Source organism: Triticum aestivum, chromosome 4D (genome assembly GCF_018294505.1).
Source record: "Triticum aestivum cultivar Chinese Spring chromosome 4D, IWGSC CS RefSeq v2.1, whole genome shotgun sequence".
NCBI classification, from domain to species: Eukaryota; Viridiplantae; Streptophyta; class Magnoliopsida; order Poales; family Poaceae; genus Triticum; species Triticum aestivum.
The window spans coordinates 15,484,307-15,511,177 of record NC_057805.1 but is presented as its reverse complement, the minus strand read 5'-3'; the positions used below and the strand labels follow the sequence as shown (position 1 = coordinate 15,511,177).

Here is a 26,871-nt window from a genome sequence, read left to right as displayed (position 1 = left end):
TCGTGATGAACTATAACATATCAGGGATAGACATGATGATCCTTGAGCAACTCGCGATGTTTGACACCGCGAAAGTAGAAATCAAGAAGGAGCATCAATTGTTGATGGTTAGTAAAACCACTAGTTTCTAGAAGGGCAAGAAGGGATACTTCATGAAACAGCAAATCAGTTGCTGCTCTAGTGAAGAAAACCAAGGTTGAACCCAAACCCGAGACTAAGTGCTTCTGAAATGAGGGGAACGGTCACTGAAGTAGAACTACCCTAGATACTTCGTAGATGAGAAGGCTGGCAAGGTCGACAGAAGTATATTGGATATACATTATATTAATGTGTACTTTACTAGTACTCCTAGTAGCACCAGGGTATTAGATACCGGTTCGGTTGCTAAGTGTTAGTAACTCGAAATAAAAGCTGCGGAATAGACGGAGACTAGTTAAAGGTGAGATGATGATATGTGTTGGAAGTGTTTCCAAGGTTGATGTGATCAAGCATCGCATGCTCCCTCTACCATCGAGATTGGGGTTAAACCTGAATAATTATTATTTGGTGTTTGCGTTGAGCATAGACATGATTGGATTATGTTTATCGCAATACGGTTATTCATTAAAGGAGAATAATGGTTACTCTGTCTATTTGAATAATACCTTCAATGGTCTTGCACCTAAAATGAATGGTTTATTGAATCTCGATCGTAGTGATACACATGTTCATGCCAAAAGATATAAGATAGTAATGATAGTACCACATACTTGTGGCACTGCCACTTGAGTCATATTGGTTTAAAACGCATGAAGAAGCTCCATGTTGATGGATCTTTGGACTCACTCGTTTTTTAAAAGATTGAGACATGTGAACCATGTCTATTAGTATATATGCATGAAGAAAGTCCATACAGATGGATCATTTGGACTCACTTGATTTTGAATCACTTGAGACATGCAAATCATACCACATGGGCAAGATGACTGAAAGGCCTCGTTTTCAGTAAGATGGAACAAGAGAGCAACTTGTTGGAAGTAATACATTTGATGTGTGCAGTCCAATGAGTGCTGAGGCACGCAGTGGATATCGTTATGTTCTTACTTCACAGATGATTTGAGTAGATGCTGAGAATATTTACTTGATGAAACACAAGTCTGAATTATTGAAAGGTTCAAGTAATTTCAGAGTGAAGTTGAAGATCGTCGTGACAAGAGGATAAAATGTCTGTGATATGATCATAGAGATGAATATCTGAGTTACGAGTTTGGCACACAATTAAGAAATTGTGGAAATTGTTTCACAACTAATACCGCCTGGAACACCATATTGTGATGGTGTAACCGAACATCATAACTGCACCCTATTGGATATGGTGCATACCATGATGTCTCTTATCGAATTACAACTATCGTTTATGGGTTAGGCATTAGAGACAACCGCATTCACTTTAAATAGGGCACCACGCAATTCCGTTGAGACGACACCGTATGAACTATGGTCTAGAGAAACCTAAGCTGTCGTTTCTTAAAAGTTTGGGGCTGCGACGCTTATGTGAAAAAGTTTCAGGCTGATAAGCTCGAACCCAAAGCGGATAAATGCATCTTCATATAATACCCAAAACAGTTGGGTATACCTCCTATTTCAGATCTGGAGGCAAAAGTGATTGTTTCTAGAAACGGGTCCTTTCTCGAGGAAAAGTTTCTCTCGAAAGAATTGAGTGGGAGGATGGTGGAGACTTGATGAGGTCATTGAACCGTCACTTCAACTAATGTGTAGCAGGGCACAGGAAGTTGTTCCTGTGGCACCTACACCAATTGAAGTGGAAGCTTATGATAGTGATCATGAAACTTCAGATCAAGTCACTACCAAACCTCATAGGACGACAAGGATGCGTACTACTTCAGAGTGGTACGTAATCCTGTCTTGGAAGTCATGTTGCTAGACAACAATGAACCTACGAGCTATGGAGAAGCGATGGTGGGACCGGATTCCGACGAATCGCTTGAGGCCATAAAATCCGAGAGGATCCATGTATGAAAACAAAGTATAGACTTTGAAATAACTACTTGATGGTCGTAAGGCTGTTGGGTACAGATGGATTTTAAAGGGAAGACAGACAATGATGGTAAGTGTCACCATTAAGAAAGCTCGACTTGTCGTTAAGATGTTTTCCGGCAAGTTCAAGGAGTTGACTGCGATGAGACTTTCTTACTCGTAGTGATGCTAAGAGTCTGTTAGAATTATATTAGCAGTTACTGCATTATTTATGAAATCTTGCAGATAGGATGTCAAAACATTGTTTCCTCGACAATTTTCTTGAGAAAAGGTTGTATGTGATACAACCAGAAGGTTTTGTCAATCCTGAAAGATGCTAACAAGTATGCAAAGCTCCAGCAATCCTTCTAAGGATTGGAGTAAGCATCTCGGAGTTGGAATGAACGCTTTGATGAGATGATCAAAGATTTTGGGTTTATACAAGGTTCATGAGAAACTTGTATTTCCAAAGAAGTGAGTGGGAGCACTATAGAATTTCTTATGAGTATATGTTGTTAACATATTGTTGATCAGAAATGATGTAGAATTTCTGGAAAGCATCCAGGGTTATTTGAAAAGTGTTTTTAATGGAAAACCTGGATTAAGCTACTTGAACATTGAGCATCAAGATCTATAAGGATAGATCAAAAACGCTTAATAGTACTTTCAAATGAATACATACCGTGACAAGATTTTGAAGGAGTTCAAAATAGATCAGCAAAGAAGGAGTTCTTGGCTGTGTTACAAGGTGTGAGTATTGAGTAAGACTCAAGACCTGACCACGGCAGAAGAGAGAGAAAGGACGAAGGTCGTCCCCTATGCTTTAGACGTAGGCTCTACAGTATGCTATGTTGTGTATCGCACCTGAAGTGTGCCTTGCCATGAGTTAGTCAAGGGGTACAATAGTGATCCGGGAATGGATCACATGACAGCGGTCGAACTTATCCTTAGTATCTAGTGGACTAAGGAATTTTCTCGATTATGGAGGTGGTAAAACAGTTCGTCGTAAAGGGTTACGTCGATGCAAACTTTGACACTAATCCGGATGACTCTGAGTAGTAAACCGGATTCGTATAGTAGAGCAGTTATTTGGAATAGCTCCAAGTAGCGCGTGGTAGCTGCATCTACAAGATGACATAGAGATAAGTGATCAAACCCTAGAACTCATTTAGTGTTAATCACATGGTGATGTGAACTAGATTATTGACTCTAGTAAACTCTTAGGTATTAGTCACATGGCGATGTGAACTTTGAGTGTTAATCACATGGTGATGTGAACTAGATTATTGACTCTAGTGCAAGTGGGAGACTGTTGGAAATATGCCCTCGAGGCAATAATAAAATGGTTATTATTGTATTTCCTTGTTCATGATAATTGTCTGTTGTTCATGCTATAATTGTATTAACTGGAAACCGTAATACATGTGTGAATACATAGACCACAACATGTCCCTAGTAAGCCTCTAGTTGACTAGCTCGTTGATCAATAGATGGTTATGGTTTCCTGACCATGGACATTGGATGTCATTGATAACGGGATCACATCATTAGGAGAATGATGTGATGGACAAGACCCAATCCTAAGCATAGCACAAGATCGTGTAGTTCGTTTGCTAGAGCTTTTCTAATGTCAAGTATCATTTCCTTAGACCATGAGATTGTGCAACTCCCGGATACCGTAGGAATGCTTTGGGTGTACCAAACGTCACAATGTAACTGGGTGGCTATAAAGGTGCACTACAGGTATCTCCGTAAGTGTCTGTTGGGTTGGCATGAATCGAGACTGGGATTTGTCACTCCGTATGACGGAGAGGTATCTCTGGGCCCACTCGGTAATGCATCATCATAATGAGCTCAATGTGACTAAGGAGTTAGCCACGGGATCATGCGTTACGGTACGAGTAAAGTGACTTGCCGGTAACGAGATTGAACAAGGTATTGGGATACCGACGATCGAATCTCGGGCAAGTAACGTACCGATTGACAAAGGGAATTGTATACGGGATTGATTGAATCCTCGACATCATGGTTCATCCGATGAGATCATCGTGGAACATGTGGGAGCCAACATGGGTATCCAGATCCCGCTGTTGGTTATTGACCGGAGAGTCGTCTCGGTCATGTCTGCATGTCTCCCGAACCCGTAGCGTCTACACACTTAAGGTTCCGTGACGCTAGAGTTGTAAAGATATTAGTATGCGGTTAACCGAAAGTTGTTCGGAGTCCCGGATGAGATCCCGGACGTCACGAGGAGTTCCGGAATGGTCCGGAGGTAAAGATTTATATATGGGAAGTCCTATTTTGGCCACCGGAAAATGTTCGGGATTTTTCGGTATTGTACCGGGAAGGTTCTAGAAGGTTCCGAAGTGGGGCCCACCTGCATGGAGGGACCCACATGAACGTGGGTAGTGGGGGCAAGGCCCCACACCCCTGGTCAAGGTGCACCAAGATCCCACCTTAGAAGGAATAAGATCATATCCCGAAGGGATAAGATCAAGATCCCAAAAAAAGGGGGATAACAATCGGTGGGGAAGGGAAATGATGGGATTTCTTTTCCCCACCTTTGCCAACGCCCCAATGGACTTGGAGGGCAAGAAACCAGCCCCTCCACCTCTATATATAGTGGGGAGGCGCATGGGAGCAGCACCCCAAGCCCCTGGCGCCTCCCTCCCCCTCCCGTGACACATCTCCCTCCCCCCGCAGCGCTTGGCGAAGCCCTGTTGGAATCCCGCTACTTCCACCACCACGCCGTCGTGCTGCTGGATCTCCATGAGCTTCTCCCCCCCCCTTGCTGGATCAAGAAGGAGGAGACGTCCCCGCTCCGTACGTGTGTTGAACGCGGAGGTGCCGTCCGTTCGGCGCTAGGATCATCGGTGATTTGGATCACGACGAGTACGACTCCATCAACCCCGTTCTCTTGAACGCTTCCGCTCGCGATCTACAAGGGTATGTAGATGCACTCCTCCCCTCTCGTTGCTAGCATCTCCTAGATTGATCTTGGTGACACGTAGGAAAATTTTGAATTTCTGCTACGTTCCCTAACATACTAGTCCTAGTAGGATTCCTCCACAAGGAAGGGGGGGGAAGAGAGGGAGAGGGAGTAGGAAAGGGGGCGCCGCCCCCTTCCCCTAGTCCAATTCGGACCCAAGGGGGGGGGGGGCGCAGCCAGGCCTCCTATGGCCCTCCTCTCTCTCCACTAAGGCCCATGGTGGCCCATTAGTTCCCCCGGGGGTTTCGGTAACCCCTCCGGCACTCCGGTTTTACCCGAAATTTCTCGGAACTCTTCCGATGGCCGAATAACATGGTCCAATATATCAATCTTTATGTCTCGACCATTTCGAGACTCCTCGTCACGTCCGTGATCTCATCCGGGACTCCAAACGAACTTCGGTCATCAAAAACACATAACTCATAATACATATCATCATCGAACGTTAAGCGTGCGGACCCTACGGGTTCGAGAACTATGTAGACATGACCGAGACACAGCTCCGATCAATAACCAATAGCGGAACTTGGATGCTCATATTGGCTCCTACATGTTCTACGAAGATCTTTATCGGTCAAACCGCATAACAACATACGTTGTTCCCTTAATCATCGGTATGTTACTTGCCCGAGATTCGATCATCGGTATCATCATACCTAGTTCAATCTCGTTACCGGCAAGTCTCTTTACTCATTCCGTAATACTTCATCCCGCAACTAACTCATTAGTCACATTGCTTGCAAGGCTTATAGTGATGAGCATTACCGAGAGGGCCCAGAGATACCTCTCCGAAACACGGAGTGACAAATCATAATCTCGATCTATGCCAACCCAACAAACACCTTTGGAGACACCTGTAGAGCATCTTTATAATCATCCATTTACGTTGTGACGTTTGATAGCACACAAAGTGTTCCTTCGGTATTCGGGAGTTGCATAATCTCATAGTCTGAGGAACATGTATAAGTCATGAGGAAAGCAGTAGCAATGAAACTGTAACGATCATAATGCTAAGCTAACGGATGGGTCATGTCCATCACATCATTCTCCTAATGATGTGATCCCGTTCATCAAATGACAACACATGTCTATGGTTAGGAAACATAACCATCTTTGTTTAACGAGCTAGTCAAGTAGAGGCATACTAGGGACACTTTGTTTTGTCTATGTATTCACACATGTACTAAGTTTCCGGTTAATACAATTCTAGCATGAATAATAAACATTTATCATGAAATAAGGAAATAAATAATAACTTTTTTATTGCCTCTAGGGCATATTTCCTTCAAAGGTTCCATAGGCGAAGAGTGAAACGGAATTTGTAGAAGAGATGTGATCCGGATTCTTGTTCTCGTTTGCAAAGGGGACAAAGGTCGCACTTAGGCCATCCACGCTTGGCCAAGCGATCAGTGGTCCAAATCCTATCTTGAATTACCAACCACGCGAAGAACTTGGCATTTGGGGGGGAGCCTTCCAAACCGCTTGCTCCATAGGGGAGAATGTGGATCCAAAAAGTTGTGCTTTGTAAGCGGACGCCGCCGTGTAATGCCCACTAACTGTGTACTTTCAAGTAATATCGTCCTCCACATGCTCATCCAAGTGAACGACTTGGATTAGGGACCAAAGTGCCACAAACTCATGAACGTGGTGCCAAGAGAAAGCATTGCTTAGCTTGATTTTTTGAAATCCAAGCATTGTCATTGAGAGCTTCCCGAACTTTCCACGTTTTCCTTGTAGACGCCTCAAAAATGAGTGGAGCTATATATTCCGGCTTCCTCCCTGGGAGCCAAGGGGAGTCCCAAAATGGGGTCTTGGCACCATTCCCAATGGTGATGGTGGTGGAGACGTAAAAGAAATCAAGATCTCCCTCATCACAAGGGTTGCCCTTGCCCACCCAAAGTTTGCTCGGTTCTTTCCATTCATACCAAGGCCATCTCAATCTAAGTGCCCACGCTAACTTATTTGTGTTGAAAACTCCAAGACCACCATAGGCCAAGGGGCGACACGCGTCGCTCCAATTAACTTTGCACTTTGCACCGGTTGTCTTGTCTGACCCGGACCAAAGAGAAGCCCTTTCAAGCTTGTTAGTGTTGTGGAGCGTGCTTGGGGGGACGATGAGTGATGTAATAAAATACACCACTTGGGAGGTAAGCACCGACTTGATGAGGCTCGTGCGTCCAATGGTTGTGATGTTTTGGCCTTCCCAAGGGACGAGTTTCATGGCCATCTTGTCTACCAAAAAAATGCAAGTCCACTGTTTTGAGTTTCCAAACCGATAGCGCGAGACCCAAGTATCGCAAAGGGAAGGACGTCTTTGCGGCCGGCAAACTTTGGAGAATGTGGTCCCAGTTAATGTGGTTGCACCGAATGGGCACGACCGAGCACTTATGGAAGTTGGTACAAAGGCCCGTGACTTGACCAAAACTTTTGAGGATGCCAGAAAGATTATCAATGTCTCTTTTGATGGGTGCCATAAATACCACCGCGTCATCTGCATATAGGGAGGTCCGTACCACTGCACCACATCCTCGAATCTTGTGAACGAGCCCCTTCCTAGTGGCCAATTCAAGGATCTTTTGGAGAGGGTCAATAGCGATGACAAAGAGCAAAGAGGAGAGCTTGCTCAAGGTCGGGTTCACTCTTTCATTGCTCCATGTGAAACGCCTGTTTTGCAAATGAAACTCCTTTAGCTCACAACTTTTTAGGGCATTTCGGAAGCGAGAAATGCGACTCATATTGACATTGTGCTTGTTCTTATCTCTGGCCCGGTAGATCTGGCTTATGAGCAACAAGCTCGGCAAAAAAGGCATCCTTGCACGAGGAGGCGGTCGGGCCATACACGGTAGTGATCTTGAAGCGAATGTCGGATCCACGGATGTGGATCAAGGCAGAGAGACAGTAGGCTATGCAGTTGATATCTGAGACCTCGACACTATGATCGTCCCATAGAAGCAGTATGCCCCCTCTAGTCTAGTACTGTACGTACGAAATTACTACCAATGGACGGCCCTTTGGGCGAAATTGCGCAGTCTATTCCCCCCAAGGAAAGCTGCGGTGAACTGGTCGACAACATGGAGCTTAGTTTCCTGTAGGCAGACACACCTGACAGGAAAAGGAGGCAATCGTCTCGCAGACAGTTGCTCGTCTGTCCGGGCAGTTAAAACCTCTAACATTCCAGCTGAGCACATTACAGTTGTGTTCTGGCATTTGAAAACAAGGGACCCTCTCCCTCCGTTCTTAAATATAAGTCTTTCTAGAGATTCCAATACGGACTACATACAAAGCAAAATGAGAGAATCTATACTCTAAACTACGTATATATACATCCATATGTAGTGTATAGTGAAATTTTTAGAAAGACTTATATATTTAGGAAGAGAGGGAGCAGTACATTGCAACGTGACACAATAGTTGGACCAACTAGGACAGCCAACACTTACAGCTTCAGGACGCTTGCAAGACAAGCTGGGAACGCACACACCCACTGCTTGGAGGCACCTACAACAACAACAGAGCACACCAGGCTACAGTAGCCAGCCCAGCTCCAACCAAACAACGACGGAGCCCTCTCGACAGAGCACACACACCCACTGTTTCTCGACGGAGTAGCTAACATGAGAAACAACCAGCTGCAGGGCGAGACACAGCTAAGTGATCAGACTGCTTCCGTCGGGTCCGTGGCCGAGGCATCTTCGTGGTCAACGGCATCGGCACCACCATGGCTGACGAGGGCGTCCTCGGCTGCAGTTGCCTGCGCGTCCTCCAGCCGAAACAGAGCACGCATACTAGCAGCAATGGCCTCAGGAGACAGCTGCTCCTTGAACATGGCGGCAAATTCATCCAGTGCCGCCGCGGTAATGTCTTGGTCGTCACGCAAGATGCCGAGGTTGCGGCAGACCAGCAGCTCGGCTGAGTTTGCCGCTGGTGCTTTCTTGGCCGCAGCACCACGGGAGCGTGCAGCGACAAGCCACCGGAGTTCGAGATGACGACTCCTGCCAAGGTTTTGCGGCGAGCAGCCGGTGGCCTTGGGGGCGTGGACCCAGGCCAAGGAAGGAGGGGCTCCTGGCGCGGCAGAAAGAGTGCGTCCAAGGCAGCCGGCAGTGCATCCCGGGCAGCAGCATCAGCAGGCGGCAGAACGGGCGTTGACGAGGATGGGGCGCGCTGCAGGGGTCCATCCTCCATCAGCGGCGGTGTTGGAGAGCTCTCAAAGCCGGGCGGGCGGAAGAGTGTTGGAGATGCAACCGGCTGGAGCAGCATAGATCTCAGGAGCACGCGCCTCGGCCCGCTTGGAGAAGGGCTGCGCGGGGAGAACCGAGGTGGGCGAGACAGGGGGAGTTAGAGCATCTCCAACAGGCGCGGCAAAAGGCGCGCCCGCGTGGTAAAGTTTGCTTTTAGCGCGCGCCGGCCGGTTCCGCGCGCTCCAGCGGTGGCGGGAATTTACCGCGCGCGGGAGAAAGCGGCACGCGGCGCGGTAGATTTGGCGCGTCGCTTCGCGCGCGCCTATAAATTCCCGCCACGCGCCCTCCCCTCGCAACCTCGCCGCTTTCCGCGCCACCATGCCGCCGCGCCGCCGGGGTGCTTCGGGCTACCGCGGCGTCCGCGAGCGCCCCAATGGCTGGTACTCCGTCGAGATACGGGCCGGCGACGTCCGGCTCGGCCTCGGGACATTCCGGAGCGCGCACGAGGCGGCCCGCGCGTACGACGCGGCGGCGTGACGCTTGGAGAGGTCCCGGTCGCAGATGAACTTCCGGGACGTCTTCACGCGCGAGCAGGCGCAGCGCACCGCGTCAAATCAGGCGATGGACGCGCGCAAAGCAGTTTTTAACGTGCGGCGCCTGTTGGAGATGCTCTTAGGCTGTCCCTGGAGGCTGTCCCTGGAGCGGCGCCGCGCGACATGAACGCGGGGCAGCGGCCACGTTCCTCTTCCGCAACGGGGCTGATGAGGGCGCGTGCCAAAGCACCGCTGGCAGACAGCATGCCCGACACAGGTGCGCTGGCCTGCATAGCACCATCCACCAGGGTGCAGGGCTGCAGGCCACCATCCGCCGGGCGACGACGGCCACCATCGCGATCTCCACGAGAGTCACGACGGACGTCAGTGTCGTCCCCTACGGTCCTGGTTGACGCGCGGGACGCGGCTGGGGCACGCGGTCCAGGCCCATGGCCATAGACCAACCACCTTGGTCTCCGTCACACATGCAGCGGCAGGCCCTCCAGGCAGAGCCCTAAAGAAAAAATGCTGAAGGAAGCAAGACAAGTATACTTGTACAGAAGAGACCTCGACAAAGTAACCTTGTTTTAAGGCAAACTTAAGAGCTCATTGAATTCGAGCTCATGGATTCCCCAATGGCCTGATTCAGCAGCCTCTTGAGCAGAGCCTCGCTTCAGACCAATCCCCTTTCCTTCTCTGCAAACGCCATCCCGAGCCTGGGGATAGGGTTCAAAGACAGGGAGATTCTACCACCACATGGCAATTCCTTTTCTACAAGGATTTTTCTCCCAAACACAAGGGCCGACCAAAGGAAATTCTACCACATGGCAATAGCAAGTGATGCAGGTAGAGAAATGGAAGCATAACATGAGCTGATTCAGAGCTACTGTACCAGCTAGATAGACTACATCGCATAGTATTAGGATGTCTTGATGTAAATTTATACTCCATTACACAGCTGATTCGAAGCTAGTGCCAGCTACACTACTTTCAGCACATGTACCACCATCGGCGCACAACATCATGTGCTCAGACCAGCTACAAAATATGTCCTCCCTCCGTTCCTAAAATATATGACGTTTTGCTAGTTCAAATTGAACTACCAAAACGCCATATATTTAGGAACGAAGGGAGTACTACTTGGCACAACAAGCCGCCGTTTGGCTGATAAAACTGCTTCAATGCAAAATCTTCTCACCCTTCAGAGCCCCAAGCTTCCACTGTACACCAGGTATTTTCTGCACACATTCATCAGCCCGCTGGCTGCTAGGGTAACAGCAGCAGCAAGTTAACTGACAACAAGTAGTGTAACACCAAATCCAAATGAACTCAACAACTACTCTACCAATTATTACTGTCTCCTATAACCACCATTTACGACAACAAGCCGTGACAAGATATGAACTAACCAACTACTCCGTTTGTACACTAATTCAGACGTTTTTGCAGTTCAAACTGAAACGTCCTACACTAGTGTACAGAGCTAGCACCAATTATTACTACCTCCTAACCACCATAGCCTCTCTAACAAGTTATAAACAGGACATCATTAACAAACACATTAATGCACTCAAGTGGATTATATACGCACCTCATTGCTTTTACTTCTGACCTTCTTGCGCTTCCTCTTTCTACACATCATTCAATGGGAATCTAACTGCAAACACACAAACACATCATCAGAGATAGCACCTATGGACCAAACAACACTAAGTGCATTATGATACCAACCATCATTGAAGTACACAAAACCTAATGCAGTCAACTCTGGGATCTCCTCAGTCATACTCTCACGCTCACTCGGCGTAACGAGCACCACATGAAAAGCACCACCGTCATAATAAAGATCCCTAGGAACTGAATAATCCAACACCACCATCAAATCTTTAGAGGGGGGAGACCCATTCACAGATTTGCTGGTTGATGAAGTGTTGGACGCATCACGCGGTGGCAATGCGGGAAGAGATTCACTAGTGAAACTGCTGCATGTACCAGGCATTGGCCCTGAACCAAGATTTGTGCGTGATTTCTTGAGAGTGACAGTTCCCAATTGTTCCTTGAACGAATCACACTTATCATCATAACTGTCAAGGGCCACTGTCAGTTGACTTGGCTTGAGAGCCTGTTTAAGCGCAACCAAGCATTCCAACTTACGGCCCTCTTCGATTTCAACAAAATAGACGTCAGGGCCCTTCACGCCATAAGTTTCATCATCCAATATTACTTTCTCTGCAGCATAAATATGTCTTAGTTCAAGGTATCCGTACAAATTTAACTCTGAACTAACATCAAACAGAAATAGGCTACTTATAAATAAAAAACTGTACGCCTACAACTACAAGGTCCAGGCCACGAATATGTTACTTAAACGAGTACTAGACCTATCATGGGACCCTACTATGAAAGCTGAAAGTTCCCATGACAAAGCACAACTAGAGTAACAGGTTGTAAACCTATGATGCACAGCTACAGAACAATAAGTAGCATATAATAAGGTTCAAAGAACATACTAAATTTCTTGACAGCTGTTTGTGTGATACTTGTCCGTTCAACTCTGTAGACTGGTAAACCCGGAGGTGGCTGGCCCATTTCAGAAGAGCAACTTTAACAGCAGAAGGTAAATCACTGATAGGGAGCTTAGCAAGATTTGCAAGATCATCCGCAAAAAACATCATTTCTCTCGGTTTCCAAGTTACCATCAACCAACTGAACCGCGTTCTCATCGCCTTAACGTTAGATAAAAATCACGGTGCTTCGACCGGTGAAGAGCACACAAGGCCCGAGAAAACCTCTGAATAAACAATTTGATCATCTTTCCAGATTATGTAAGAGAAGCTTGCTGTGTTAGTGACACTATCAAATGAAGCGTCATATGATGAATCCCAATCCTCGATGACATAAACTTTCTTGTCAAGTAGGTGGTTCAGAAACAGCTCCCATTCGCCATCTTTGCAGCCATGCTCGTAACACATAATGTCGAAGCAACTCAGATAACTAGGATTATGCCCACAAATTTCAAACGTCTGACGTTGCAAAAATACCATCCATCGATCATTGATAGGACAAGGGCTAATTAAACAAGGCGACACAAGCTGGGGCCTAAGATAGTTCTTGTACCTAGTCTGAAAATCAAGGACCTTAGCAGTCGTATGACTGGTGTCCTCTACAATCCTCTTGCGCAAAGCTTGAACATCACCACGCTGAAATTTGCTATCATCGTCGTCACCTGCAACAAATTGCACAAGTTAAAACGTAGCCAAATTTAGGACTGCACTGAGAAACCATAAGCTTACTTGTTTACAATGTGTGTAACAAGTGTAGAAGTGAAACAAATAAACAGATATGACAACAGAATTTCTTAGGGAGTTTTCTCAAAATAGAACTTGTACATAATGGTGATCGGTAAGTGATCATAGCTTGTTCGAAATTTGCAAAACATTAGCTTAAGGGCTAGAAAAACCATGTGAAAGAAGAGACTCTGAATGCGAGAACCGATGAGAAACTTCTTGCCATAATCTTAATATGCAGATGATAACCAAAAAGAATAAACAGAGAACACATCCATACAAACAACAATTGTGTGTTCAAGTAAATGAAATGAGAGGGGGTACATAATACCGTGTCATGGGAACTTAAAATGCATACATACAGGTTAGAAGTACCAAAATGCTCACACATACAACAGGTTGGCATCGCTATATGCAGAGAATACAGCTGACAATTGACAATCAAAAATTGTGAATCAACAGAATATCTAGCAGTGTTTCTGCACGTACCAGAAAGCAGGTGTATTTAACAAAAGGGATGGCAAGTTACCTGAATTTGTGACTGACTGGTCTCCAGCCAAGGTACAAAATCGGTGTCTCATCTGTGACCCCAGTGTAGCAGAGGAACCTGCAACAAGCAAAGCAATTAAAAGGGGCAGTGGATAACCATGTCTGCATTAAGAAAAATCTATGTTATATTTAATGAGAACAATTGCAACAGATCCAAAAAAGAAGAGCCTGCCGGGTACCAAATGTATGTGGAGGCAACAGGATTGCCACCTGCAAAAAGTTGGCCAACTTAAAAAGGGCACAGATAGACTAACATTCAAATCCCTCCGTCCGGGTTTATTGGACCTACCGACCAAATCACAAAGACCAAGGAAGAATACTATTGGTAGCCACACGTGAATTTCGAATGTAGCAACAGCTAATTAGATTAATTAGCGGTTATTCCAAAGCATCACAGCAGCCGGTTGCCCGCTCCGCTTTTGCATGCAACCAACCACACACACATACAGCGCTAGGTAATTATTGCCTACAGCTGGTTGCATGCTACTTTTCTACATGCAGCGATTCAATGGAAGCAGCAGCCCAATCGTGCACGAGTTCAGCGGAGGAGATCGAGGAAAGCAAACACGTATATCTAGAGGGTCCTTAAAAAGACATACCATGGCAGAGTTGCTAAAGGGCCTAATAAACCCGGACGGAGGGAGTACCATTGATGACTAACTATAACTAGTACAGCTAATGATAGAATGTATCAGTTGGGCAGACTGAGCTTTGTACTATGCAGAAAACGGGAGGGCTAACATTCTACCATTGATGATTACAAAAATGTAGAAAACGGGAGCGTTTCGTTAATATACCAGCATTCTTCAGCAAAGAGAGTACACTGCTTTTACAGCGGCTTGGTATGCTACCGACCACAGTAGGCGAGAATGGTGCAACAAATGTAGTGCCCAAGGATGGACTTCTCAGCACCGGTAAACTGCTTGGTGATTTAGCTACATTTGTTGGCGCTGGAGATAAACCTGTAACGCGTCATGAAATTAAAAGTTGCATCAGGTAGCAGGCATTTAGATGCATTAAAAAGAAGCGACGCGGCATAATCTAATCTAATATACACATGAGACCTGTACTGATCGAACCCCATAGTTTGCTAATTTAACTTGTAAGTATTTGACACATAGCACCCACGAATTTTGCAAAGCCAGCAACCCATGAATTTTGCAAAGCCAATCTAAACCTTTTCTAGACCAGTTCTACAGAAGGTGAACTTAGGACAAGGTCTTAACATGACATTTTCTCTGTTTTTTCAAATGAACTGAACTGTAACCACCCACAAAGTCCTGTCATTTCTACAGAACGCTGGCAAATAACTGAATCAGCTATGTCAAAACCCTTCTCTTGGGATATATGGTGCCAGATACCTAATCAACCATGCCAAAAAAAAGGTTTCCTTGGCATGCATTGGTGCAAGATACTGAATCAGGCAAAAAGGGCTTTCTTTAGGAAACGTCTGTGCAAGATCCGGTGATTTTCACCAATAGAAAACATGGTTTTGTGTGGCTTGAGACAAATTACCTGGAAGAAGAGCCAAGTTTCGAGCTGGACCTTGGGTAAGGTTGGGCTCTGGGAGGATGGAACCGCCATCAGCCTGCTCCCTGTGGAGCCTCCCCTGCTGGCTCCCTAGCCAAGCGAGATGCGCCCTTCTTCTCACACCACTCATCCAAGCTCTGGATGGCTTCATGACGACCCCTCTCACGCGGCCTCCTCCCAATCTGGAAGGAAGCTCTCTGCTGCCCCCGCGTTCCCAACTTTGGCCAGAAACCCTCACCCCGCCGTCGACTTACAAAATCTGACCAGGGTTTCGGGGAGGAAGAGGCTTGATATGGTGGTGCGCTCGGCTTTACTGGACTAAATCAGGCCGTTGGGTTGGAATTGGGCCGGCCCCAATCGTTGTTGTTGGGTTTGGTTTTCTTGGCTACAGGTAGCCCATGGAATGTTATCGTGGGCCAAACCAGGGAGTGAGTCGTAAAAATGGCTATGTCCGAAAATTACAACATGAACATAGTCGGCATGAAGTTAAGCTTATTATTCAAATGACTTTGTCGCACGAGAATCTAATAAGTATAAATCACATAATATCAATCACATATTATCTGAATTCATCCCCTGTTTAGTTTTGAAATCCCATTATCACTGACCAATTGACGGTGTTTACGTATCATCTTCTGAGTAGTAAGGACCGACGCATCATTGTAACTTCTAGACTAAAATTCCACAATCATGATGGAATAAACGACATTTCAATCATAAGCAGATAAAAGTTGCATGACTCCATCGAATTCAAGCAAAGCAAAAGAGTAACTGTAAGGACACCTTTGTTCAACTTCCACGTGCACTTCCCCCTTGAAGATAGTATCAAAGATATGAAATCTGCATCATTGCTCAAGTGAAATTTGTAAATATACTTCATCACAAAGTAGCAAAGCCAAATATGAACTAGTAACGCATAGGAGCACATGAACGGAACTAAGAAAAAAATGGAGGACCAAATGACAAGAATTAAGTCTAAGCAGTTGCCAAATAAAGACCCCTACTAATTTCTATTAAACAATGTGGTACTAATTAGAGGATTTCATCAAGTGTTCTCGGCTCCCACTAGCTCCCCATTGCCTTCAGCATATCCAAGAAAAATTGGTTAAGTTAAAAACTTAAAAACTCTAAACAAATCGTATATATGAGTGCTAGTTTTTCTTTGGAAAAAACATGCAAATAATGACATCAACTTGACAAAAATTCAGGAGCCGTGCAAATATAGTTTTGACAAAGTTTTCATATTATATTTTAGCCGGCTGTCATTAGAGCATCTACAAATGGAGCCTCCGTACCACTCTAAACGTACGGGCGGCCTGCCCGGTCACTGCCAGAACAGGAAAATGGCACCCAACCGGACCCAGCAAACCCAGCCCAAATGCTCGGTATGACTGGCACCCGGACACATCCGCCGACGTTTGGGGGGCTCAAATTGGTGTGTGTGGTTGTAGATGCTCTTACTCACCGAATACTCATCTGGTTTGGTAAGGAAGTTCGTCCCAATGGAGCTTTGCAAGTGCCACATGAATGTTCACCAGATCTCACTTGTTGCGCCGTGAATGTAATCTACATGCCAAATGGAAAAAATGAGCAAGGAGTCAAAACAAAGTTAAAAAAATGAGCAAGGAGTCAAAACAAAGTTATTCACTGCACTGACCCTCCTATAAGCAGTTTATGACATATATATACAATTACAAGTAGACAAAATACATATTATGAAACTACTTTTCATGATGAATCGGGTAGAAATTAAACCTTGTACTGCAAAACTATTGACAGTCAAAGTTAAGAGATTTTCCTTGGGATAAACCTTAAAACTACTTTATGTTTGTGATGAGAGATGCTTTGAACATGATGAAAGTGCTACCATCCTATGTAAGCCCGGATTATTGTCCCGTGAAAAGAAATATTCTCTTACGATAGGTCTATGGGTGCAAGTAACGTTACTACATGCCGTCCTGGAGTAGAATTGTCCTGGTACACAAGTTTTATTTATTTGATTAAATAAACATATTAGAATTTACTTTGGCACACATAGGGACAAGAAACAAACTGTCAACCAATCCAGTCTATCTCAGTCCAGATATTATGCATCACTCAATCTGCGCTTGCAGACTTGAAGGTACGATAGTACAATTTAGAGTCTTGCATTGGCAAATCCCACCGTGACAAAAAAAGTATTAAAACGCTACAATGATTATCACCCTTCAAAATCATTTGCAAAAAGAACAAGATAAGAAAAAATACAAAGCATAAATCTTCTCCATCGAAAATTGGTCCAAAAATCAAAAACGACTTATTCTTCCTCCTCCCTTCTCCACTGAAAAATACGCGTAATCCTTCTGTACAATACCGTTTCTTTTTCTAATGAAAAGATCCATCTACCATTATCAAAATCTATACGAGAATTTTAAGAAGAAAAATGACCCCAATGTTTCCTTGGGTTAAAAAAGAAGAAGAAGAAAACAGATTGGTTGCATCTCACACTTTAACAAGCATCTGACACATCTGGTAATATCCTGCCACCGCTGGTAACAGGCTAGGGAGGGCGTAGGGGAGTAAAGTCTATTTTAAACCCTGAACTCGTACGCATCGTCGGTTTTAAACCCCAAACTCCAAATCCCTGAAATCCACACCCCCAACTCTCCAATCCCGGTCGTTAGCCACCTTAATGCTGTTTGAGGGAAGGATTAGATGACGTGGCAGACTGGAGGCCGGGTTTGCCCCACTCTCTGGCTGTCTCTCTGTTATAAGCGCGCGCGGGCTGGGTGGGGAACAGAGCTAGGGTTCGTCGCGCGGGGTAGGTGGGGAACAGAGCTAGGTTTCGTCGAGCGGCGAAGGTAGGGCGGCGATTGGCGGCGCCGGCGACCATGTCGTTCTCCTCCGGAGCTTCATCTTCTTTGCGCGGCGGCGGGCTTAACAGGAGAGGCGAGCAACAAGCAGTGAGGTCACCGGTGCCGTATCGGGAGCAGCCCATGGACTACAAGCCAGCTAGGAATTGCAGCCTTTGCGGGAAGAAGGCACCGCGGTGGATCTCGTGGAGTAGGGCGAACCCTGGTAGGAGGTACTATGCGTGTGTGGATGCTCAGGTATGCTCGATTCCTTGTTTGTTTGGTTGCCCGCCTCTGTTTCTGAATCTCTCTTTAATTTCTCTGAAATTTGTTGGTGAAACAAATAGCATGGCTTCATTGATTGGCATGACGGCCCGACGACGCCATTTCTGCGTGGATTGCTTGGAGATCTTCGGGATAAAGTATGGAGGCTGGAGGATTATTTGGCGGCTCAGTCAAGGGAGGGACAAGATGCTGGTTTGACAGAAGAAATGAAGAAGAATGAACTAGTTGCAGAAACTAGAGCAAGATTTGACAAGAAAAAGGAGATGGAAATGTACAAGTTTCTGTTCTATGGAATGATGTTTTTTGTTGTTGGTTTAGTTGTAGGGTTGCTGTTAAGTTAGATCATTTAGATGTGTCTTGTATTTGAGTGAAATGTAATGGATGCTATGTGTGGAAGAAAAAGCCTAAATGTTGACAGCAACAAGATCACATCTATTGTTGAGTACTCTGTATTGTTTTATTTGTGTGCATTTTCTTTCTTGACAGCAACAAGATCAAATTGGGGCAATATACAGAACAGAAGTAAGCATGCATTGTAGTTTTTTTGACATGAAGAAAGTCTGCAGTTTGACAGGAATTGGCAGCAAAAATTTGGCAGCAAAAAGAACAGAAGTAAGCCTGGAGTTTGACAGAAATTTTGACAGCAAATTATATATCAACATGAAGCTCTCCAATTTGACAACAAGTTGGCAGCAACATATATAAGAGATATTTGACAGGAAAGAAACATAGTTCAGTGCACATATTTCATTTCCACAAATTTGAGAAGAAAGGAACATAGTTCAGTGCACATAGTTCTAAAGTGAAAGCAAAAGGCAACCACAGGTTCATATATTAGCACTTGTAGCTATCAAATACAATTACTGAAGATCTTATCCAGTAATAGGAAAACATCTTTAGTAATTGCCACTTGCATACAAGTAATCCCTCCATGCTCCAGTAATTACTCCTCTTCCAGTTCCTCTCCCCGTTGCTCTTCCAGTTCCTCTCCCTGATCCTCTTCCACTTCCTCTCCCAGCAGATGTGCTTCCCTCAGGATTACTGCTCCTGGGAGGTCTGAACCTTGATGGTGCAGGTTGAGAGCTTGATGTGCCAGCTTGAGAGCTAGGTGCAGCTGTAGTTCTTGCAACTTGAGAGCTAGCTGCAGCTGTAGTTCTTCTAGCTTGAGAGCTTGCTGGAGGTGTAGATCTTGATGCATCAGTCTGTGCTTGCTGCAATCAAAATATATCAATGAATAGAGCAAAAGTAGTTATGGTTGTGCATAGTTCAAAACAAAGAAAAATCAGATCAATGTGATTATGTTTTTGCATAGTTGAAGGGAAAACTATATAATTAGTACCTCTGCTGCCCTCTGATTTCTCCCTCTCTTTCCAAGATATGATTTATTTTTCTTGCTTCTGTCTGCATTACTTTTACAACCACTTTTGTTGTGTCCCTTAAGCCCACAAGATCCACAAGTGATCTGTATGCCATGCTTGCTCATTTTTTTCCCCTTGGGTGCTTCACCCTCTTCTCTCCTCCTGTCATTGTTTTTTTTCTTGCTCCTGGCATGGCAATGTATCCAGGTGCCACTGGCCTTGGGTTTTGAGAGACAGGCCAGCTTTCTTCTCCTAGAACAGGTTGCAGACAGTGCTAATATATGTCGTTGAACGTTTCAACCCAGTAGCACTTGTCAATGTAGTCCTCTATCTTTCTCCCAGACTTGTAGATAGCTGCAATGGCATGACAACAAGGGAGGCCTGCCAGCTGAAAGTATCCACATGTACAAATCCTTCTTTCAAGATGTAGTGTGTACTTTTTTTCCTGCCTTTCATGTGCCTCACCTCAAATCCCTCCTTGCCATTCCAGAGCACCTCAATGTACTGTGTCATTTTAATACTGACTTGCAGTTTCTTCAAAATACTTGGGCAAATTTTTCCCTTCCACTTTGCCCCTTTGGCTCTCTGCTCTTGCACTCTAACAAGCATCTTCTTCCTTATCATTTCCTGTTGTGTAATAATTGGATAGAACCTCGATTCTATGATGGCATTGTTAAATGACTCACAGAGATTATTGTCAACTGATTCACAGTTTGCTCCAGGTGGGAAAAAAGCCCTAGCCCAATGCTTTGGCTCTGTCCTCATGATATCCTTTGCACCTTCAGGAGTTAGTTGAGCAAGCTTGGCCTTGTTGTAATTAAAATCCTCCCTGTTACCAGCCTTAGCAACTGCCCAGAATCTCTTTTGGTATTCATGGTCCTTGTGTTTCTTCCTCCAGTTGGCATATATGTGCCTTGCACACATCCTGTGCTCAGCCTTAGGCAAATAGTCCCTCATGCTATTGATCAAGCCCTAAAAAGAGTGAAAAGCTACATAAGTTTGCATGTACTAGTAACTAAGTTTGCATTAGTAAACAAATGTACCTTCTTTTGGTCAGAAATGAAGACCCATCCTTCTCCTTGGTCATTGATATCCAAGTCCCTGATTAAGAGTGCAATGAACCACTTCCAGCTATCATTGATCTCTTTCTCCACCACAGCCCATGCTACTGGGTACATCTGATTGTTAGCATCCCTAGCAATGGCAACCAATAGTTCACCTTGACATGCTCCCTTAAAAAAGCATCCGTCTAGTCCAATCACTCTCCTGCACCCTGCTTTGAACCCTTGCTTCATTGCATCAAAGCAAACATAGAATTGTTGAAATATATTTAATTCCATATTTGTTGGATCTAAGGTAATAGCCACTGTACTGCCAGGGTTGCTCCTAAGAAGTTCTAGTTGGTAATCAAAGACTTTTGTGTACTCACTTTTCATCCCACACAAGAGCTTATCCAACACAATTTTCTTTGCTGCCTTGCATTTTGAAACTGACACATCAGCAAACATGTCTTTGAGCACTGTGGCTTTAATGCTGTCAATTTTCCATAGTGGATTTGCTAGGATAATGTGCTCATATCTCTTTGCAATCACTTTTGCAGTAACAAGTTTGTTCTCTCTGTTCTGTGCACAATTGTGTTCATCTTCATAAGTGATTATCTGAAACCTAGAACATCTACTTGCCTTTGCAGCATACAACATCCAGGGGCAACCAGGCCAGTCACATTTAGGTCTTAACCTTTGCTCTTCAGATTTTAGGAAAGATATGCTCCTTTTGGTTGCAAGCCCATACCTCTTTAGTGCTTTCACCAACTGGTTCTTGCTTTTGAAAACCATTCCCAAACTAAAATGTGGAATTTCTGAATCAGGGTTAAACCTAACAAACTGGCTCTTCCTCCTAACAAACTGACCATCTTCATCTTCATCTTCATCATAAGAGTAGTCCTCATCAGATGACTCAAACTCCATGTCATGTACTGCTTCTTCCACTTTTGCTATTAGCTCAATAGGTACTGGATCAGTAGACTCCTTTGCAAACCATACTTCTGAAGCTTTCATCTTCTTCTTGAATTTTCTAGCATGTTTCCTCAACTCCACTACCTCTGATTCCTCCCCACTGTCATCAGTATGTGCCACATATTCAGGATCATCTGAATCTTCAGACTCTGAACATTTATCTGCATTTTCAGGAATTGGAGCTATGGTCTGGCTTGCAGCAATTGGCTGTGATGGATTGATAACTTGAGATCCTTGGGATAGAGCATCAACTCTGATATTGTGCTTCATAGGGCTGCTTATAATTTCAGTAACTACACCACCTTCATTAGGAACCAGGATATGTTCCAAAATGTCATGCTCTGGCTGCACAATACTTTGGACAATATCTTCTCCTTCTGCAGTGATAACAACATCTGGTTCATCCTCATTGTCCATCAGATCATGCAGTTCATCTTAAAAGTCAGAGCCACTAGAATCTTTCTCTGGTTCATCTTGCTCACCATTGTACTCCACAAATATATCAGCAACCCCTGCATCAGTAATATGGTCTAACATCTTCATACAAGCTTCATCAGTATGCAAAAACATTAGTCCATTCACTAGCTCTCTCCCAGGCATAAGAAAATATAACTTCATACTCTCTTTAACAGTTAAATGATCAGCTAAAAATCCTTTCACCTCTGGCAATGACAACTTATCCCTCTCAATCACTGACATTGCAGTATCTCCCCCAACATAATCAAGGGATGGGCCAATATGGATGAACTGTCCCCCATAATTAAACCTGACTTGCAGAACCTCTGCTGGATCCATGGTTTGAAACAGCAAAACCTGTACACTGCAATATTTACATTCAGTAAGTACACTGCAGAGACCTACTGTGCTAATGAAACACACACATTCAGATAAATATTCACATTCAGAAACCTACTGTACAAGAAACAAACACATTCACTGCAGTTTATATTTTCAGAAAAACAAACCTACTGCAGATCAATTATACAGAGCCTACATGATTTAGTCCATGAATTGACACATTCAGAACATACAAACACATTCAGAGCATACCCCCCAAACCCCACCTTTCACCTAGTACAAAATCGATTAAAAAGCCTACATAATCGAATAAACCTACAATGCATATGATGTATCCATCTATGTATAAGTTACTGCCCCAAAAACATGAGATTAAACGGGCGACAAATCCCCCTAGCCCACCCCAAAACCCCACCTTTCGCCCCTGTCGCCCCTGTAAAACCCTAAACCTAACTCGGGGAGAGAAGAAACAAAGACCACAGATGATTCAGGACTGAACAGTAGGACGCACCTGCTCCTTTGCCGTCGGCGCGGTCGTCCGAGGCCGCCGCGATCAGTCACTCTGCATCGCCATTGCCGCCGCAGGAGAAGGTGATGCGTCGCGAGAACAGGGGAAGGGGAAAAGTGAGCGAGGAGCGGAACGAGCTGGTCCGGCTCAACCACTTAGCCTCTCCAGCGACCGGGCGGGACCCACAATGCTTGCTGAGTCAGCAATCCCATCCTTCCCACGTTTGGATACGGCAACAAGGGCGAAAACGACCGGGATTGGAGAGTTGGGGGTGTGGATTTCAGGGATTTGGAGTTTGGGGTTTAAAACCGACGAGGCGTACGAGTTCAGGGTTTAAAATAGACTTTACTCCCCTACGCCCTCCCTAGCCTGTTACCAGCGGTGGCAGGATATTACCAGATGTGTCAGATGCTTGTTAAAGTGTGAGATGCAACCGATCTGTTTTCTTCTTCTTCTTTTTTAACCCAAGGAAACATCGGGGTCATTTTTCTTCTTAAAATTCTCGTATAGATTTTGATAATGGTAGATGGATCTTTTCATTAGAAAAAGAAACGGTATTGTACAGAAGGATTACGCATATTTTTTAGTGGAGAAGGGAGGAGGAAGAATAAGTCGTTTTTGATTTTTGGACCAATTTTCGATGGAGACGATTTATGCTTTGTATTTTTTCTTATCTTGTTCTTTTTACAAATGATTTTGAAGGGTGATAATCATTGTAGCGTTTAAATACTTTCTTTTGTCACGGTGGGATTTGCCAATGCAAGACTCTAAATTGTACTATCGTACCTTTCAAGTCTGCAAGCGCAGATTGAGTGATGCATAATATCTGGACTGAGATAGACTGGATTGGTTGACAGTTTGTTTCTTGTCCCTATGTGTGCCAAAGTAAATTCTAATCTGTTTATTTAATCAAATAAATAAAGCTTGTGTACCAGGGCAATTCTACTCCAGGACGGCATGTAGTAACGTTACTTGCACCCATAGACCTATCGTAAGAGAATATTTCTTTTCACGGGACAATAATCCGGGCTTACATAGGATGGTAGCACTTTCATCATGTTCAAAGCATCTCTCATCACAAACATAAAGTAGTTTTAAGGTTTATCCCAAGGCAAATCTCTTAACTTTGACTGTCAATAGTTTTGCAGTACAAGGTTTAATTTCTACCCGATTCATCATGAAAAGTAGTTTCATAATATGTATTTTGTCTACTTGTAATTGTATATATATGTCATAAACTGCTTATAGGAGGGTCAGTGTAGTGAATAACTTTGTTTTGACTCCTTGATCATTTTTTTTCCATTTGGCATGTAGATTACATTCACGGCGCAACAAGTGAGATCTGGTGAACATTCATGTGGCACTTGCAAAGCTCCATTGGGACGAACTTCCTTACCAAACCAGATGAGTATTCGGTGAGTAAGAGCATCTACAACCACACACACCAATTTGAGCCCCCCAAACGTCAGCGGATGTGTCCGGGTGCCAGTCATACCGAGCATTTGGGCTGGGTTTGCTGGGTCCGGTTGGGTGCCATTTTCCTGTTCTGGCAGTGACCGGGCAGGCCGCCCGTACGTTTAGGGTGGTACGGGGGCTCCATTTGTAGATGCTCTAATGACAGTCGGCTAAAATATAATATGAAAACTTTGTCAAAACTATATTTGCACGGCTCCTGAATTTTTGTCAAGTTGATGTCATTATTTGCATGTTTTTTCCAAAGAAAAACTAGCACTCATATATACGATTTGTTTAGAGTTTTTAAGTTTTCAACTTAACCAATTTTTCTTGGATATGCTGAAGGCAATGGGGAGCTAGTGGGAGCCGAGAACACTTGATGAAATCCTCTAATTAGTACCAATTGTTTAATAGAAATTAGTAGGGGTCTTTATTTGGCAACTGCTTAGACTTAATTCTTGTCATTTGGTCCTCCATTTTTTTCTTAGTTCCGTTCATGTGCTCCTATGCGTTACTAGTTCATATTTGGCTTTGCTACTTTGTGATGAAGTATATTTACAAATTTCACTTGAGCAATGATGCAGATTTCATATCTTTGATACTATCTTCAAGGGGGAAGTGCACGTGGAAGTTGAACAAAGGTGTCCTTACAGTTACTCTTTTGCTTTGCTTGAATTCGATGGAGTCATGCAACTTTTATCTGCTTATGATTGAAATGTCGTTTATTCCATCATGATTGTGGAATTTTAGTCTAGAAGTTACAATGATGCGTCGGTCCTTACTACTCAGAAGATGATACGTAAACACCGTCAATTGGTCAGTGATAATGGGATTTCAAAACTAAACAGGGGATGAATTCAGATAATATGTGATTGATATTATGTGATTTATACTTATTAGATTCTCGTGCGACAAAGTCATTTGAATAATAAGCTTAACTTCATGCCGACTATGTTCATGTTGTAATTTTCGGACATAGCCATTTTTACGACTCACTCCCTGGTTTGGCCCACGATAACATTCCATGGGCTACCTGTAGCCAAGAAAACCAAACCCAACAACAACGATTGGGGCCGGCCCAATTCCAACCCAACGGCCTGATTTAGTCCAGTAAAGCCGAGCGCACCACCATATCAAGCCTCTTCCTCCCCGAAACCCTGGTCAGATTTTGTAAGTCGACGGCGGGGTGAGGGTTTCTGGCCAAAGTTGGGAACGCGGGGGCAGCAGAGAGCTTCCTTCCAGATTGGGAGGAGGCCGCGTGAGAGGGGTCGTCATGAAGCCATCCAGAGCTTGGATGAGTGGTGTGAGAAGAAGGGCGCATCTCGCTTGGCTAGGGAGCCAGCAGGGGAGGCTCCACAGGGAGCAGGCTGATGGCGGTTCCATCCTCCCAGAGCCCAACCTTACCCAAGGTCCAGCTCGAAACTTGGCTCTTCTTCCAGGTAATTTGTCTCAAGCCACACAAAACCATGTTTTCTATTGGTGAAAATCACCGGATCTTGCACAGACGTTTCCTAAAGAAAGCCCTTTTTGCCTGATTCAGTATCTTGCACCAATGCATGCCAAGGAAACCTTTTTTTTGGCATGGTTGATTAGGTATCTGGCACCATATATCCCAAGAGAAGGGTTTTGACATAGCTGATTCAGTTATTTGCCAGCGTTCTGTAGAAATGACAGGACTTTGTGGGTGGTTACAGTTCAGTTCATTTGAAAAAACAGAGAAAATGTCATGTTAAGACCTTGTCCTAAGTTCACCTTCTGTAGAACTGGTCTAGAAAAGGTTTAGATTGGCTTTGCAAAATTCATGGGTTGCTGGCTTTGCAAAATTCGTGGGTGCTATGTGTCAAATACTTACAAGTTAAATTAGCAAACTATGGGGTTCGATCAGTACAGGTCTCATGTGTATATTAGATTAGATTATGCCGCGTCGCTTCTTTTTAATGCATCTAAATGCCTGCTACCTGATGCAACTTTTAATTTCATGACGCGTTACAGGTTTATCTCCAGCGCCAACAAATGTAGCTAAATCACCAAGCAGTTTACCGGTGCTGAGAAGTCCATCCTTGGGCACTACATTTGTTGCACCATTCTCGCCTACTGTGGTCGGTAGCATACCAAGCCGCTGTAAAAGCAGTGTACTCTCTTTGCTGAAGAATGCTGGTATATTAACGAAACGCTCCCGTTTTCTACATTTTTGTAATCATCAATGGTAGAATGTTAGCCCTCCCGTTTTCTGCATAGTACAAAGCTCAGTCTGCCCAACTGATACATTCTATCATTAGCTGTACTAGTTATAGTTAGTCATCAATGGTACTCCCTCCGTCCGGGTTTACTTATGACAAATAATTCATAAGTAATATTGTTGGAGAAATCATTTTTTATAAATAATTTGAATACACTAAAGCAATTAAATCAGAGGCTTAAACTATTATTTAAATACCTTTTTAATAGAAAAATATTCTAACTAATTTAATTAAAGTTGCCAAACTTTTGTGGTAGTGACATATTTTAAACCACTAATTATAGTGCAATATTTATAATT

General features: G+C 44.4%; 1 protein-coding gene and 1 long non-coding RNA gene across 3 annotated transcripts; one reads left to right on the top strand and one right to left on the bottom strand.

Annotated features, from left to right (window-relative positions):
* Nucleotides 1–10,296: 10,296 nt before the first annotated feature.
* On the bottom strand, nt 10,297–15,345 carry LOC123099421 (uncharacterized). 2 transcript variants are annotated; one of them, XM_044521581.1, is made up of 7 exons: nt 15,068–15,345; nt 14,350–14,514; nt 13,533–13,610; nt 12,227–12,942; nt 11,448–11,945; nt 11,308–11,373; nt 10,297–10,979 (listed from the first exon to the last, which is right to left on the bottom strand). In XM_044521581.1, the coding sequence occupies exons 1-4, from the start codon at nt 15,231–15,233 to the stop codon at nt 12,461–12,463; spliced, it is 891 nt and encodes a 296-aa protein (XP_044377516.1). In that variant the 5' UTR covers nt 15,234–15,345; the 3' UTR covers nt 10,297–10,979; nt 11,308–11,373; nt 11,448–11,945; nt 12,227–12,460. The 2 variants fall into 2 exon arrangements, with proteins under 2 accessions (XP_044377516.1, XP_044377515.1); XM_044521580.1 differs by having other exon boundaries at nt 10,300–11,373.
* A 9,395-nt stretch (nt 15,346–24,740) lies between these two features.
* On the top strand, nt 24,741–26,586 carry LOC123099420 (uncharacterized). Its single transcript, XR_006448159.1, has 3 exons — nt 24,741–24,973; nt 25,372–25,771; nt 26,325–26,586. It is a non-coding gene; the product is annotated as an uncharacterized lncRNA (long non-coding RNA).
* Nucleotides 26,587–26,871: the final 285 nt, after the last annotated feature.

Coding starts and splice junctions, on each gene's coding strand:
- LOC123099421 (XM_044521581.1), bottom strand. CDS start 15,233: ATGAAGCCATCCAGAGCTTGGATGAGTGGTGTGAGAAGAAGGGCGCAT. Junction 14,515..15,067: donor AAACTTGGCTCTTCTTCCAG/GTAATTTGTCTC, acceptor GACGCGTTACAG/GTTTATCTCCAGCGCCAACA. Junction 13,611..14,349: donor CTCTTTGCTGAAGAATGCTG/GTATATTAACGA, acceptor TGCTTGTTGCAG/GTTCCTCTGCTACACTGGGG.